General features: G+C 42.4%; 1 protein-coding gene across 2 annotated transcripts in view; it reads right to left on the minus strand.

The window, feature by feature from the left end:
• Positions 1-8,291, minus strand: part of TOX (thymocyte selection associated high mobility group box) — a 226,804-nt gene extending 218,513 nt beyond the window's left edge. For both annotated transcript variants that reach the window (XM_061995001.1, XM_061995000.1), the window contains exon 1: positions 7,658-8,291. In XM_061995001.1, the coding sequence (XP_061850985.1) occupies positions 7,658-7,759 (102 nt within the window). In that variant the 5' untranslated portion in view covers positions 7,760-8,291. The remainder of the gene's footprint in view (positions 1-7,657) is intronic.
• Positions 8,292-14,559: the final 6,268 nt, after the last annotated feature.

A 14,559-nucleotide genomic window follows, 5' to 3' on the forward strand; every position in this document is an offset into this window, starting at 1 on the left:
TGTTTTCTTCTGGCGTATAGAATAAGTAACTGGGTGTCATGGTTTTGTGAGGAGCCGCTTTTTGCTTGGTAACAGGGGAAGGAGGTTGCAGCACAGACCTGGTAAAAAGTTCTCGGACTTTCCCTGGCTCTTGGGTTAAGACACACCTCCAGTCCGGCTGGGCCAATATGGCACCTCTGCCATCACTATTTAAGGAAGGGAACTGGAAGTGCATGGGAAGAGGTGTAAGAGTGGTACAAGATGGAGGTGATCATGTGAACCCCACAGAGAAGGAAGAAGGGAGGAGGAGCGCCAGACCAGAGATCCCTCTGCAATCCATGACAACGCAGGCTGTGCCCCTGGAATCCATGGAGAGCAATGTTAGGACTGAGAGCCACCAGCAGCTCCAGGTGAGAGTGCCTGGACAGGCAGGAGACTGTGTGAGGAGGCGGCCATGGCACAGGCCTTGCTGGAGAGCCTGTGGGCCGCAGAGCAGACCCACACAAGAGGCAGAGAGGAGCTGCAGCCTTTGGGATGAACGCACATCGGAGCGGCCTGTGTAGGGCTGCCAGGTGTGTGAGGGACCCTGTGGAGAAGCAGGGAGGACCAGCGAGGAGTCCGCCTGCCCTGAGGAGAGACAAATAGCAGAAGCCACTGAGAAAAGACTGACTGAAACCCCCGTTCCCTGCCCCCCTGAGCCATTCAGGGGGGAGGAAATAAAAAGATAGTCAGACCGGGGCTCTGAGTCCAGGAAGAGGGGAGGAGTTGGGGTAAGGTGGTCTGAAAGGGCTGGTTGTGCTCTTCATTACTGTACCACTCTGTGTTGTTTTGTGTTGGTTATGTTTTGGGGGTTTACAGTTATCTTTGAGCTGGTGGTGGATTAAATTATTTTCTGTTTTCTTCCCCAAGTTGAGTAGCCTGATCTGTTTTGTCTGGGGCCATAAGCAGCAATTAAGCCCTCCCTGCCTTAAGTCTGTGGTACTTGAGTCTAATCATGGTCTTTTGTCTCTGGATGGGCCTAAACCATGACAGTAGAATTCGTGGCAGATTTCTTCAATATAACAAAAATACATACCAGCTACAGTTAACTTCCATTTAACCCTTAAGACCATATAATCATCAACAAGAGCAGAAGACAAAAACTACTACTACAGTAGCTCAATTTCCATGCTTAGACAGTAGTACCTTTGAAAAAAACCTCCCTTATGCTCCTTTTGATTGGTAAAGAACATACTAACAGTCAAGAACATGAATGCTGAAACATCCTCACATTTGCACTAACCTGGACTTCTCAGATGTATGTTAGAAAGCGGAGTGTTTCCTTGGAGAAGACCATACTACAAGGGATTATAGCAAATCAAATAGCCACCCAGTGAGACGTACTAAATGAACAGTTCATTAACAGTGTTAGCATATGTGCAATTCAAAGTCAAGATATAAATATTAGTCAAGCTATATGAAATTCAGATGCTAAAAATAAACTACTTACTGCAAACATAAGAAGCAAAAGAAAACCACAGACATTAAAAATGTCAATTGCACCAAGATCTCTGCTGAAAAACTATCTGAACTTTGAAATCAAGAGTTAAACATTTTCTTCAACGCCCTGACTTACTAAGCTAAGTCTGATCATAACTGATGAACATCAAATGCAGATATTCCAGCAGATGGGGGGGACAAGATTTTCTGCATACTTGCTGCTGTGGAAGGGTGATGCTTGTTGCTGCTGCTAATGCTGCGTAATCTGTGCCTAACCATAGAATAATGCAACATTGCCATTTTTCAACTGAATGCTGCAGGGAAAAAATGTTATGACCAAGAAAATCTAATTCAGGTTGATGTGAATTCCATGTCTGAAAGTATTTCGGAAGCGCTGCTATAATTAAAAGTCATTTGGCACTTCCACTATAAACCATATTTTGGAGCAGTTTGTAACTCGGCATTTTTAATGAGAAACAACCTCTTGGGCAGAAAATTGGTAACTAAAACAGTAAAATAGAACAGAATAGACTATTTCTGATGGAGGAGACCTGTAACAATCATCTAGTCCAACCGCAGAAACAAAACATTTAAATTTTGTTAGTTTATATCTAAAATACCTATTTGAGTGCATGCAATCCCAGCTACACATCTGCAGAGCATGTGTCCAGTTCAAAAAGATAAACAAAACTGCCACTAATTGCCACCGTTGTCAGTTTCAGAAGCCAAGGTCTATATTGACCCAGGGAATACATGAAGTGGTGCTTTCAGGTCACTCTTGAGTCGTACTGAGACAGTAGTTAAAGGAATTTTTTTCCTTCTACCATCTAAGTTTTATCTGCCATCAATACAGGATTTAAGTATCTAAGAATTTTGATCTAAATCTTATTGTGATTAGGTCATTTCTCTGCTTAATATAAAGTCACGTTTTAAACACAGTCCATTTTCCAATGCTTTTGTATAGTGTTAGCAGAACAAGAAAGTCCTGCTTAGGTGGCAATCTGAGTCCTTCACAGTTTCAGCTCCTTAAGTCCTTAAGTGCAGCTCCACCTGCTCTTTGGTTTAATGTAAACACCAATGGTACTGTGTGCACTGTAGTGTTCAGCTAATTCAGCATTCTTAATAGGTTACAGCTTTCACTTTTTTTCAGAAGACCTCAGATGGACTGGTTGAAGGTAATGAAGATGAAATACTGAGATGAGATAATTTCCCTCAAGGTTCTGATGTCTGGCAGAAAGAATGAAAGAAAAAAAAAAAAAAGAAAAAAGAATGACTGCAAATGCTTTGGTTTATAGACATCTTTGGAAAGAGATCTCAGAAGTAAATACATACATTGTTTTCAGTATTCCACTAAAGCTGGAATCACTTCTTTTCTGAAACACTGGAATTTAAGGAGGCACACTTGAGGCTTGTCTGGAACTCTGAGACTAACATTCTAAAGTCTAATAACCCAGGAAAGAAAAGTCCATTTCCCTTCTTCCTATATTTTTTTGAAACTAACTAAAATATTTGACACTTAAAAATCAACATTTAGCACTAGTGCAACTGTTTAGTCTTCCCCTTAAGAGGGAGCAACAAAAAAATTCAAGTATGATGCTAATACAGTAGGGGACAAGGTAGTTATCTAAGGGAAAAAAAAAAAAAAAACACAACCTAAAACATGTCAAAAATAAACAAACAGTGATCTATTAGATAAGCATAATTTAAAATGTTGTCAAAACACTAGCACAGCATTTCAGCTTCAGAGCTGTCCTTCAAAGCACCGGCTTGCCACAACTGAAAGTTTCAGACAGAGGCTGGATAGAAGCAAGCCACTGGAAATAATGTACACTTTGCAAACAGCCATGGAACATTTTACTTAGAGTAGTCTCTATGGTGGGGTTAAGTTTACACAATAAATTATTCTAAAAGCTGTGTATAAATATATGCACTTTTGCTCCATGGAATTCTGATTATAAGTGGGATCGTCACCTGCTTACAAAGCACTGTATTGTATCTCCTCATCTACTTCTACCCAATGTCACTCTGCTTTTTTTCATTTTGAAGGGGTTTGCTTCTTTTTTCCTCTATTCCTCTTTTTAAAAACAACTGCAGTCTATCATTTTACTTCTGCTATCTGGCTGTATTTTTCCACTGCACTGACAACTACCAGTGAATACAAGAAAGATGAGTTGTAGGCTGCTGTATTTTTGAACCAGGTAGCAATTCATAGAAGAAACCAGTGCATAACTCTGCAAGGCTAAGCATTGGGAGGAGTAAAAACCATTGTTTTGTCCCTACTCTTGGTGGTGGTCAGTATCCGTGTCGTTAGCTGTGTCAAACTATAATTCTATAACTGCATTTTATGTGAGCAGATATCTGAAAATAGTGTAAAGCTGCAAACATGAAAATATACCAGTCCCTCTTACAGTACTGATCGAAGTGGTCTTTGGAGGTGACACTTCAATACAGAAAGCCACAAGGATGTTATTTATTGCTATCTACATAAACATTTAAACTTATCATCTGACTCCTTCAAGTAGCTTGAAATCCCTGACCATATTCTTCTATCAAAGTAATACACTGTATTATCAAAGTTATTTCTTTTGTAGCTTTCAATTCCATTAAGGAATGTGGTGTTTCTTAAAATAAACTTCAACTGAGCAGACTACTTGTATTAGCCTGTAAATGTCTGAAATGCAATTATGCTTCAAATTTCAAGAGGCAAACAGTACAACCCCAACTCTAAATCTGTCTGTCCAGCATAAGAGCTCCACTATGCTATTTCAAAGGCTGACCTATATACCGCAGCATACCATCCATCCTGTCTGTTTGTACAAGAGATACCTCTCACAGTTGTCATAACCAACATTGTTTGCATTGTTCTTCCACTTTTCTCTCTCCATGGGTAATGCAAGAGAAACAAGGAAAAGCCTGCATAACAATATATGCAAAGTATAAGGAGCTTTCACAGCGGATAGGGAAATAGTAGACTAAGATGCTTACAACGCTATTTTAGGTTTATAAAATAAAGATCTAAGCAGTCTTCTGAAACAAAGCCTGCCAATTGAAAATTGTAAGATAAGAGGAGACTGTTTGAATCTATGTTATTGTATTGTGCTTTGGCTACAGAAAAATGCATTGTCAATACCTGCAATCTGGGAGCTCAATCCTACACTACCAACAACTATCTGATGAGGAAAAAAAAGGTGTTAACAACCAGAAAAATTAAAAGTGTAACCATTTGTTGAATACATTCTAAATTACCATCAGCTCAAGTAGACTTAAAATGTAAAGAATCAAAGTCTGCCATATTTGACACCCCCTTCACCCCACAAAACCCAGGTATGAAAACAAGAGCTAAATCCATTAGTAAGTGCCCAAAGTAAGTTTTAACCACTTTTACAAGAAACAAGATCCTGTTCTGAATTATTTTTGCAGGTAAAGACTTAATCAAGACCACTACTCCAACCCAGAGCACGAATTCATTGCTCTCCAGACATCACCTCCTTTCCTGAGAAAGATTTAGAGAAAACACTCGACCAAACTTACTGAAGACAAAATACTGCAGGCCTTTGGCCCTTCAAACTCCCTAAATACACACAGTAATGGAAATAAGTGACAGAGCAATACTGTAACATGTCGATGTGTTTAGAACAAGTCAGGTAAGTTTTCACAGCAGTGTTAATCATATTGGGAGAAGGAAGAGGGCGAAGGGAATGAAAAATTAAATAGTTTGGTAAATGTATTCCTCCAAGGGGCCTGGGAAACCTACTCTGTCCATTGAGTGTAACCAATGGTCAGTGGCAAAATCACTGGCAAAATCTGAAAAAGGGATTCGTCCTATCCTCAGTATCTTAAATTGAAACATTCCCGGTAAGTCTTTTTCCAAGCATATGTCTTATGACTGTGCACTTTTAAGCACATTATCAGTTCAGGCAAAATTAAACAGAAGAGTTGCAACTTGTCTACAGAATGAGTGCCTCATTTGCATTTAAAAAGAACAGTTTGCTCCTTCATACATGGCATGACTTAAAAAAAGCCTTAACCAGCTAGTAAAGAAATTCTGAAAATTACTTCCTAAATTATTTGATTTGCAGTGCAACCCACCACAATGATTTAAGGAACTTAATTGGGAAATGATTTAATATATTAAAGTAATTCCTGATTTTCCAAAGCATTTAACTTTTAAATTAATTCTGGCCCACTATCTCATGAGTGATGAGTGAAATGTGTATTCAAGCCATTACCTTCTTTTTGAAGCTTTAAATTCCTGATAGACTTAATAACGTTTGTCCAGTTTTATTGCCAAATGGGTCTTCAGACACTTTGGTGCTCATGTCATTAATACAAGCCCAAGCTTCCTACTGGGAGACACTTTCTGGTTACAATTTACAAAAACAGTCAACAGAGAATCTAACGGCAGACCACAGATCAGAGGTAGCAGTAGCCTCACTATTACTCAGAGCACTTGCAAAAAAAATTAATGCACACATACAGGCTGCTATGCATCTGGGCTCTTCCTGCTGAACAAAGTTCACTCCTGGAACAAACTTCCAATCTATAGGGCAGGTTTGCCAGATGCAGCAAAATACAGTTACTCAAGACACCACTAACAGTCATACCTCTGGGATCTCTCTTGAAATATCCTCAGGCATCCACCACAAAGGGCCAGATTTATCCCTGAATTCTATAACTCCATTGAGTGTATGTGAAATGCGGCCAGGATGAATTTGGTCCTTTCTGTTGTGATTGGTAGATGAGACCATGTGGGAAATCTTTCCTGAAAACTGAGAGGGCTTCACCCCGCCGCCGCAGCCCCGGCGCTTCAGCACAGACACACGCTATTTTCCTGTTTATCTCCGAATCGCGGCAGCTGCCCGAGATGAAAGAGACTGCTCTGAACATCGCTCGGACACGTGAGACCGACACGACAATAGCCAAGCGCGGAACCCGCAGGGCTGCGGCTGGCCGGAGCGGGGATGGGGGGGAAGGGGATGCCGCGCTGGTCCCTCTCCCCCCTCGGACCCGCCGGCCTCCTCCCCCGCGGACAGTTCCGCGGGCGCTGCGCACCGCGGAGCTGACGCTGCCCAAAGCATCGGCAGCGGCCCGCCACAGCCTTCCGCAGCAGGTCGCTTAAACAAACCTTTCGGCGCCTCGGGGTTAAACGCATCTTTCGGGAAGCGCTCGCTCCCGGCTTTCTCCCCAGGCGGGGGTGTGCTAGAGAAGTGTGCTGGGCAGCTCGCACTTCCTGATTATTTCCTATATTTCCTTTATTCACGGGCAAAACCCATTCTGTAACAGCAGAGAAAGTGCAGCGGATGCATAAAGCACCAACTGGATCAGGCCACAGAGGCAGTAACAATACAGGAACCTCAGTACCCTTCTTCGGCAGCAAAAGTAACGCAAAGTGCTCCGGGATCGTTGCACTAAACTCTCGTTGCCCGACTCAGGATCTGAGCTACCGGAGCCTCCTCTGCAGTTAGTTCCTCCTTCCCCACGGCTCAGGGACCTCAACCGTAGCTCTCCTCAGGTACTGACCCTAGTTGCCGCCGTTTAATGAAGTTACAGAGAAATTGGGGAGGCAGTTGCACTGCCGGGACAAAGTCAAGCCCCTGATCTGAACAGTGTTGTCATCATGATACAGTCTTATCGTGCATATATAGAGATGTGTTTGTATGTGTGTATTGCAGATACATACATATATGTCACATACACACACACACAAACGTGCTCCTGACACCGCCTAGTACCTCTTTGACACATGAACTGCAGGGTACGCGGCGGACAGAGTTTCTGCCGGTTTGCGGCCGGCGCTATCTTTCTCGTTAACGGGAGCCCTGGAAATTCAAGTCCTGCGCATCAACATCCGTGTTCACGCTGTTTCTCCGAAAGGGAAGATGTTAAGGAAAATGCCTTCCCCTCACCCCCACTGCCCCCCCGCCCCCTCTCGCCCCGCTCCAGCCGCCCGCCCCCAAATTACTCTGGGGTTTTAATTTGGGGTGCCTGCAGGGGAGCCGGTGCGTGTCCCGGCGGCACCTCTCTGGGACAGGAGGCGCCGCGCTCCCCAAATCCCGGCAAGTGCCACTGCCCTCTGCCTCACTGGTCAACTTAGTGCGCGGCTCGCCAAAGCACAGCGCCCGCTCATGCAACGCGCCGCGACAACAGCACAATCGACAGCACAGATAAAACACCTCGGACGATACAAAACGAGAGTCACCTTGTTGCAATAGTAGGGGTCCAGGCAGGGGGAAGGTCCCAGACAAGGCGTATCAGGAGCGGCTGCAGGCTGAGGAGGTGGTGAATAAAATCTTACGTCCATTTCACTAAAACATCAAGCAAACTCCTTTTCTTTTTGTCGATAATGTTGGTGGAAAAAAAGAAAAAAAAAAAAAGAGATGTATGAGAGTGTGTGTGTGTGTGTGAGAGAGGGGAGGGGGGGGACACACAAGAAGACTGAGAAGAATAAAAAAGAGGTGCCTGACTTCAGTAGTCAAAGAAACACCTTCCCTGCCTCACATCCGTTTGTGGTTTGTAAAGAGAGAGAGGGGAGTTAAAAAAAAAAAAAAAAACTCTTCCAAAAAAGCACCGGTCTGCAGATGTCTGCGAGAGAATCAACAAACCCTCCTTCTTCTACGGCAGGGCAGGTAACTTCGAGTACTTATTGTTTCCCCCACGCATCGGCACCGGGGCGCTAGCTCCGTGTGTGCCTCTCTTTATGGGAGTCTCGGAGTTGGTTCGCTTTTCCCTCCCTCCCTTTCGCTCTCTCCCTCTGTTCTTTTCTCGTTCTTTTATGATTGTTGTTGTTGTTATTTATTTGGTTAGGTTTGGTGGCGGTGTATTTTGATTGCCCTCCACCGTGAGGAGCGGAGTGGGGGAGGGGGGTGCAAGGCGGCAGCGAGGCCCTCGCGCACCCCCGGGGGGAGCGGCGAGGCAGCCCGCCCGCGCTGGAATGGCCGCCCGGCGCCGGCCGGCTGGGCTCGGCTGGGCTCGCTGGGCTGGCGGCGGCGGGGCCACGGCGCGCTCGGCCGGCTGAGTAGCTGCTCCGAGCGTGCCTCACACAAAGGGGCCGGCAAGGGAAGAGCCATTTGCTGCCGCCGGGCACGGGCCCGCGAGCCGCCGAGAGGGGGCGCTGCCGCGTCCGCCATCCCGCCGCCGTCCCCGCCCTCTCCCACCCGCCTCCCCAGCTCGGCCCCCCGGTGGCGCCCGGCCCCCCGCCGGTTACTATGGCGTCCCCTCGGCGGCCTGTCGCTGCGGCCGCCTCGGCACGGCCCGGGACAGGAGGCAGGCAGATGGGTGCAGAGCGAGGAGTTCAGCCCGGGCCTAGGACTCCGCGATGGGCCGGCCACAAGCTGCCAATGTAGCCGCGGGCAGGTCCCTTAAGGTGCCTCTGTGAGCCCCCTGGCCAATCTCCACAACCGGGTTAGGTGCCCTATGCCCTAGCTCTTGTGGCAGTCCTGTGAAGTTGACGAGTGTCTAGCCGAAAGCAGGACCCAGTGGAGTTAGATGAGCTATTCTGTCTCAGCAGAGTGGAAGATATCCCAGAGTTTGTGGAGGTAGAAATAAACTGTAACTGTGATCCATGTGCACACCTCAGAAACCAGGAAGCACAAATAAAGTCAAAAAGAAATATCCATGAAATGCCTCATCATCTGAGGGCAGCCTCTAGCTCTAGCTCGTAGTGCTTGGGCCTGGATATGCTGTGGGAAGCACTGACACCAGGCAGAGCCTTCCTCACAGCAAGGTGGAGGGAAACTTGAGATGAGCAAAGTGAGGGGATAGGAAGGAAGGGGAAGAGAATGGGATAGGGAAAATGAAGAAGAGCACAATTAGCTGCTAACAAGGGTGCTAAGAAAGGAAAGTTGTGAATCCAATGGGACACAGGAGAGAGACTGGAGAGCAAAAAAAGGTTTAACAGGCAAAATCAATGAAAGAAAAGGTGACTTCAAGGCACCATGAGCAATCCCACCGTGTCTCCTGATGAGTCTCTGGTAGTTTTAATCAGGACAGAAAGAGTGGAAGAGAAAGGATACAGGACGGACACTATAGTGAGCTTAGATAATGCCCTACAGAGGAATTGTATTATGAAAAGAAAGGAATGCCTTTTCCTCTTTAAACAAATTAGTGAATGCCACACAATTAAGCCAAGATTATGGCAATTAACAGGAATGGTTACATTTGTAAGATGCTGAAGAATATTTCTGTCACAAAACAGTTGGAATATGTAGAACCTCGAAGAATGAACACTGTCACACAAAACCATCTTGTCATCTTTGAGAAAAAAAAATCTGGAGTAAAGATTTCAAGGAGACTCGGTATCAAGGGGGAGCAAATCACAAACTCCAGTGAAGAAATCACTGTTTGTGTGAGAATCTGTAGTCTGTACCTCATATATTTTGATATTGTAAAGAGTCCTTTAAGACAGTGTTAAGTCATGACTTTCCTCCACGTCTAAAAACCTGCTTTCAGTAAAGCCTAATTATCTGGGAAAAAAAAATACATAAGTAATGTAAACAAATCTCTAGAGAAAACAGGTTTGAAGTAATATTCCTCTTTTGGGATTATTTGATCAAAAAATATCTCTGAAGATTCTTGGTTGTCAGCTCAACACAATTTAAGTCAGATGGCAATAAATGTTTTCCTTAAACATGCAATTACAAAAGGATCTCAGTTGCTTTCTTTTTAATAATGTTTGAAACCCATATGGCCTTGGAGAAAAGCTTGAAAGCATGACCCAGAAAAAGCTCCAGAAAGCAAAGGAAAAGACATTAACATATTTAAAAAAAAAAAAAATCTCATGATTTTCTGGCATCTGACTCATTATTTTGCATGTTTGGGATTAGACATTTTGAAAGTTAAAAAATCCGAAAAAAGACTTTCCTTTGCAAGAAATGTACTTGACGCTCGACAGATATATCACTGCTGCAAATGGCTGATATGTGGACTATAATTTGACAAAGTGTATGGGAGACAGATTGCAAGCTCTGTATTGAAAAGCTGCTGTTGAGAAACTTGTTATTCATGGGCCATGGATTAGTTTTCAGCCTGTTGTGGAGAAAGGTGGTGGAGACAGACTGATTCTAGAATTGATCTAGGTGAACAGGGTGTGCAGGTGCATGCAGGGATATGCAAGTACAGTGATGCTAATGCAGAGCTGCAGGTCTCAACACCAGAATGACTAGAGCATCTCATGACAAAAAGTAGAGATCTGGGTTTTTATTTATATGAAATATTACTGGCTATTGTCTTAAGAAAGGCTACAAGTTCCTAAGACTCTGTAGGAGTTTACATCTATATCATTTGCTTTGCTCAGCACTTTGGGTTATTTTCAGTACTTAATGATGCAGGCCCTGAGAGGTTATAACATTTTTGCTGCTACTTCCAGAGATGGTTTAATCATTGAGATGGTAAAAGCACCTGAGGTTTGTGGCAGTTATCTGTACAGTTTGTAAAAATTAAAAAGCTATATATTTTAATCTTTTAAGTGTTCTTTTTCTTTTGTAGGGGACATTTTCTCTGGGGTTTTCAGAATAATGCATTTGTGGAGACCGGAACTGAAAATGTTAGTACAGTTGTAGATTTTGCCTCTATGGACTGAAAAAGCAAGACCCTTTCCAGGATAATTCAATGGTATAACAAACTTGACCACTTTAGCTCATGTAAGTGCATTTTCTAGAAAAAAAAGTTGCAGCAGATTAAAAAGCATGAATCAGTTTTTAGAAGTTTAAAATGAAAGAACGTTTGTTCAGAAGGGCACTGTGTTTCTAAAGCCATTCAACACTCAAGTGAATGTCTCCAAAATAGTCTTGAAAGAGGTTCCTGTAGCAGCATATAAAAAGAGTATCATTGCTTTTCTCATATAAATAGGAACAAATGCCTCGAGAATCACGATTGGTATTTGCTGATACTTTAAAAAGTTGTTGTTCATTTAAACATTGTCTACTGGAGTGACACTATGTAGCATGGATATTCTCCACCAAATGGAGAACTCAAATACCACTCCTTGCCAAACAGCGTTATGGATGCAATAAGTTTACCTGGCAGACTGGAAACCTAAGGAGGTCACTAGATAGAGCCAAAAATATTTGGAGGTAGATAGACAAGGGTAGGGGATGAAGGGAAGTATTCTACATGCTCGCCCTCAGTTTAAACTGTCACACCTAGAGCCATCACTGGAGACTCTGTCATGGCAGAGAGTACTGGAGGGCAGACTCTCAGGCTGAGCCAGTCCAGTCATTCACATGTTTTCATGGAGGTTCTGAAGTGGCCAGACAGTCAGAATTGGAAGAAACATGTAAGTATGTCTGAGATGACAGGCCATTTTCTTGTCTGACCTAGTGTCTCATGCTGCTGCTTCATCGAGTATATTGAGGTGCCATCAGTAGGCATAAATCATGTTCTCAGCCAAAGAGAAATAAAAGTATCTTAGTTTAAAACCGTTTCTAGACCAACATCTTTGTTTTGATCTCACACATCTATACTCAGTTTTATTTGAAATCTCCAGACAGTGATGTCTGATCATCTGCTAGAAGTTTTCTTGATTTTCTTAGGAAGAAGGAAATGTGAGACTGTGATGATGGCTTATTACTTCTTACACATAGGTGCCAAAAGAGCCTTTTTATGAGATTGGCTCTTCTTTAAGGAAAAATTTTCTCCTACATATTTAAGAACAGCTGGATTGGAAAATCATTTTGCCTCTTGTTTTGGGGGTTGTACTTTGGGAGACAGAAGGACCAGATAAGATAAAAGGGAAGCCATGAGATTTTGCTGAGAAAATCCCTCCTGATGAAGTTTTTACTTTACTTGCTGATGTGCAGGGCTGTTTACCTTTCAGAACAAAGCTCAATGCTTATCAATTTCTAGAGAGTAGTTAATTAAATAATAATAGGATGAAGAGTCTATCCCTTTTGTGTGGATGTGCTGTTTCATGTCCTTAAACCGGGTATGACACTTGGATCTGGGAAGATGCAAAAGATAACAGATTACAGAATATTTAAACCAAAGTAATTAATCTGGTCTTTTCATCAGAACGAACTCAAATCCTTTAAGAAATGGATTCATTTTAAGTGTTGTTGACATTCTGGGTATGCACTCGTAAGTGAGCATAAATCAGCGTATTTAAACAGAAACATTTACAATATGGTATCGAAGCTTAATAATGGTGATGTATGCTTCAGAGTTTTTAAACAGTTTACAATTCTGCCTAATAGTGTGTCAAATCAAGTGCTGTCAAACATGTAATGAAAGAGGTAGCTATTTTATTATTTTAGCCACTGCTTCTGTCTTGTTTAATTAATTTGTGGTGAGAATGGGCGGCCCCAAATTATCCCACTTGCATGGAAATAAATTGTTTTAATCTCTGTAAGGAAGTAAAGATCACTTCTAAATAGTTAAGGAAACCCCCCACTTCCCTTTGCTACAGTACAATGAGAAAATCTGAGTCTTGTCATATCTTCTTGTCAAATCTTAAGTAATTGTGAGAAATATAAAAATGTAAAATTCACCTTGCATATTTACAGCTTTGATACATTCCCAAGACACTGCCAGCTGGTTCAGTTCAAGTTACCAAATTTAACACGACCTTACAGATATACAAAATTTAAGCCAGTCTTGAAAAAAAAAAAAAGATTTACCAGGCCTTAGAATAAAGTTATTTCTCATGATTAGAGAAACAAAGGGAAATGTGAAGTTCCTTTTTTCTTCTTCCTGTATTTCCTATCTTATCAAGTGATTTTATATGAGATACACCATCCACGTGGTATGCAGGAAGGCTCAAGAGTACATCACAGTATAGTATATGCTAGTTCTCAATTGCAAGATACACCCAAGTGTTAAAGTTGCCAATTTTCCTCTCTTCCACTTATCTCGTTAAATCAATCATGAAGCATGAAATTTGGAGGTACTGGTTTTGGTTTTTGTTGTTTTTTTTTACTAAAGCATACAGGACTGTACTGGGGTTATAGAAACTTAGGGTTTTTGAAGGAAAGTTGCATTTTCACAATTTATTTTGTAATTTTAAAAGCCTATTTAATGGCATATAGCTTTTTCCTCCAAAAAGTGAGGACCATAAAAGTTACATGAGGACTGCATCATATGCGGATGTCTCGTGAACAAATCTGTACAAATCTTTGATACCATTAAAGATACTCATCTATATTTGCAGATATTTTACAAATGTACGTATGTGTCAGCTGAACGTGTCAGCTGAATAGCCAGCAAAAAGGACAGACAGAACAGAGGACTGATCACAAGCAGAGACAGGTGATAACATGAGGAGTAGTTTGTGTCACCAGTTTTTCCATAGCATTGAAATGGGAATTCTCATCTGCCAAGACAGATGCCAGGCAGATGATTAATCAGTTTTCAGTTCAGAACAATGATGTAATCATTTTCTCCTTTTTGATAAAACTCCCAAACAGAGCTGAATTGCCTCTGCATGAGCTCTCCTGGCATGAGAAGATCCTTACAGGCTTACTTAAAACTTCTTTTTTTTTTTTTTCCCCTCTGCTGTCTCATCTGTCTCAAATGTCTTTTGCTAGAGAACAGTTTTCATTGTCCTTTATATTAACAAGGTCTTTGTGAAGCATTGGCTTGGATCTTTCTTAAAGCTCAGAGTAACGTGGATCTTTCAACAGAAGACTCCCACTCCATTATGTAAAAAAGTAGTCTATGTACTTTCTTTTACATGCTTTTAATTAGTACTTCAAGCTCAGAATTATAGATGCTAATAGAGAGAGAGAGAGAGATCTGAACTCTATTCTTGTTGAGTACATGTAAATATAGCAGTGTTCACAGCTTGCTTTAATTTAATCTGCTTCCCTAGGCGCTTATGGATTCCATCAGAAAAGTACCACACAAGGGGGCACAGTTGGCATTTGAAGTGCAGAAGGTTGAGAATGAAGTGTGGTAAAACTGTATTGGGAGTTTCCATTAAAGCTTCCTGTTGCAGCAAATAAATCCAGTCCCATTCACACTTGATAGGCTGATACAGATCTCAGGACCACGTGTCATCCACCATCAGTTCTTAAGGGGTGTGATAAATTGTCAGTCTGCTGGCTTGAGAACAAAATTTACTTCTTTGTGGAGATTTCAATGTTTCCCTGTTGGATCTCCAGACCACCT

This window comes from Colius striatus, chromosome 4 (genome assembly GCF_028858725.1).
Source record: "Colius striatus isolate bColStr4 chromosome 4, bColStr4.1.hap1, whole genome shotgun sequence".
In the NCBI taxonomy this organism is placed as follows: Eukaryota; Metazoa; Chordata; class Aves; order Coliiformes; family Coliidae; genus Colius; species Colius striatus.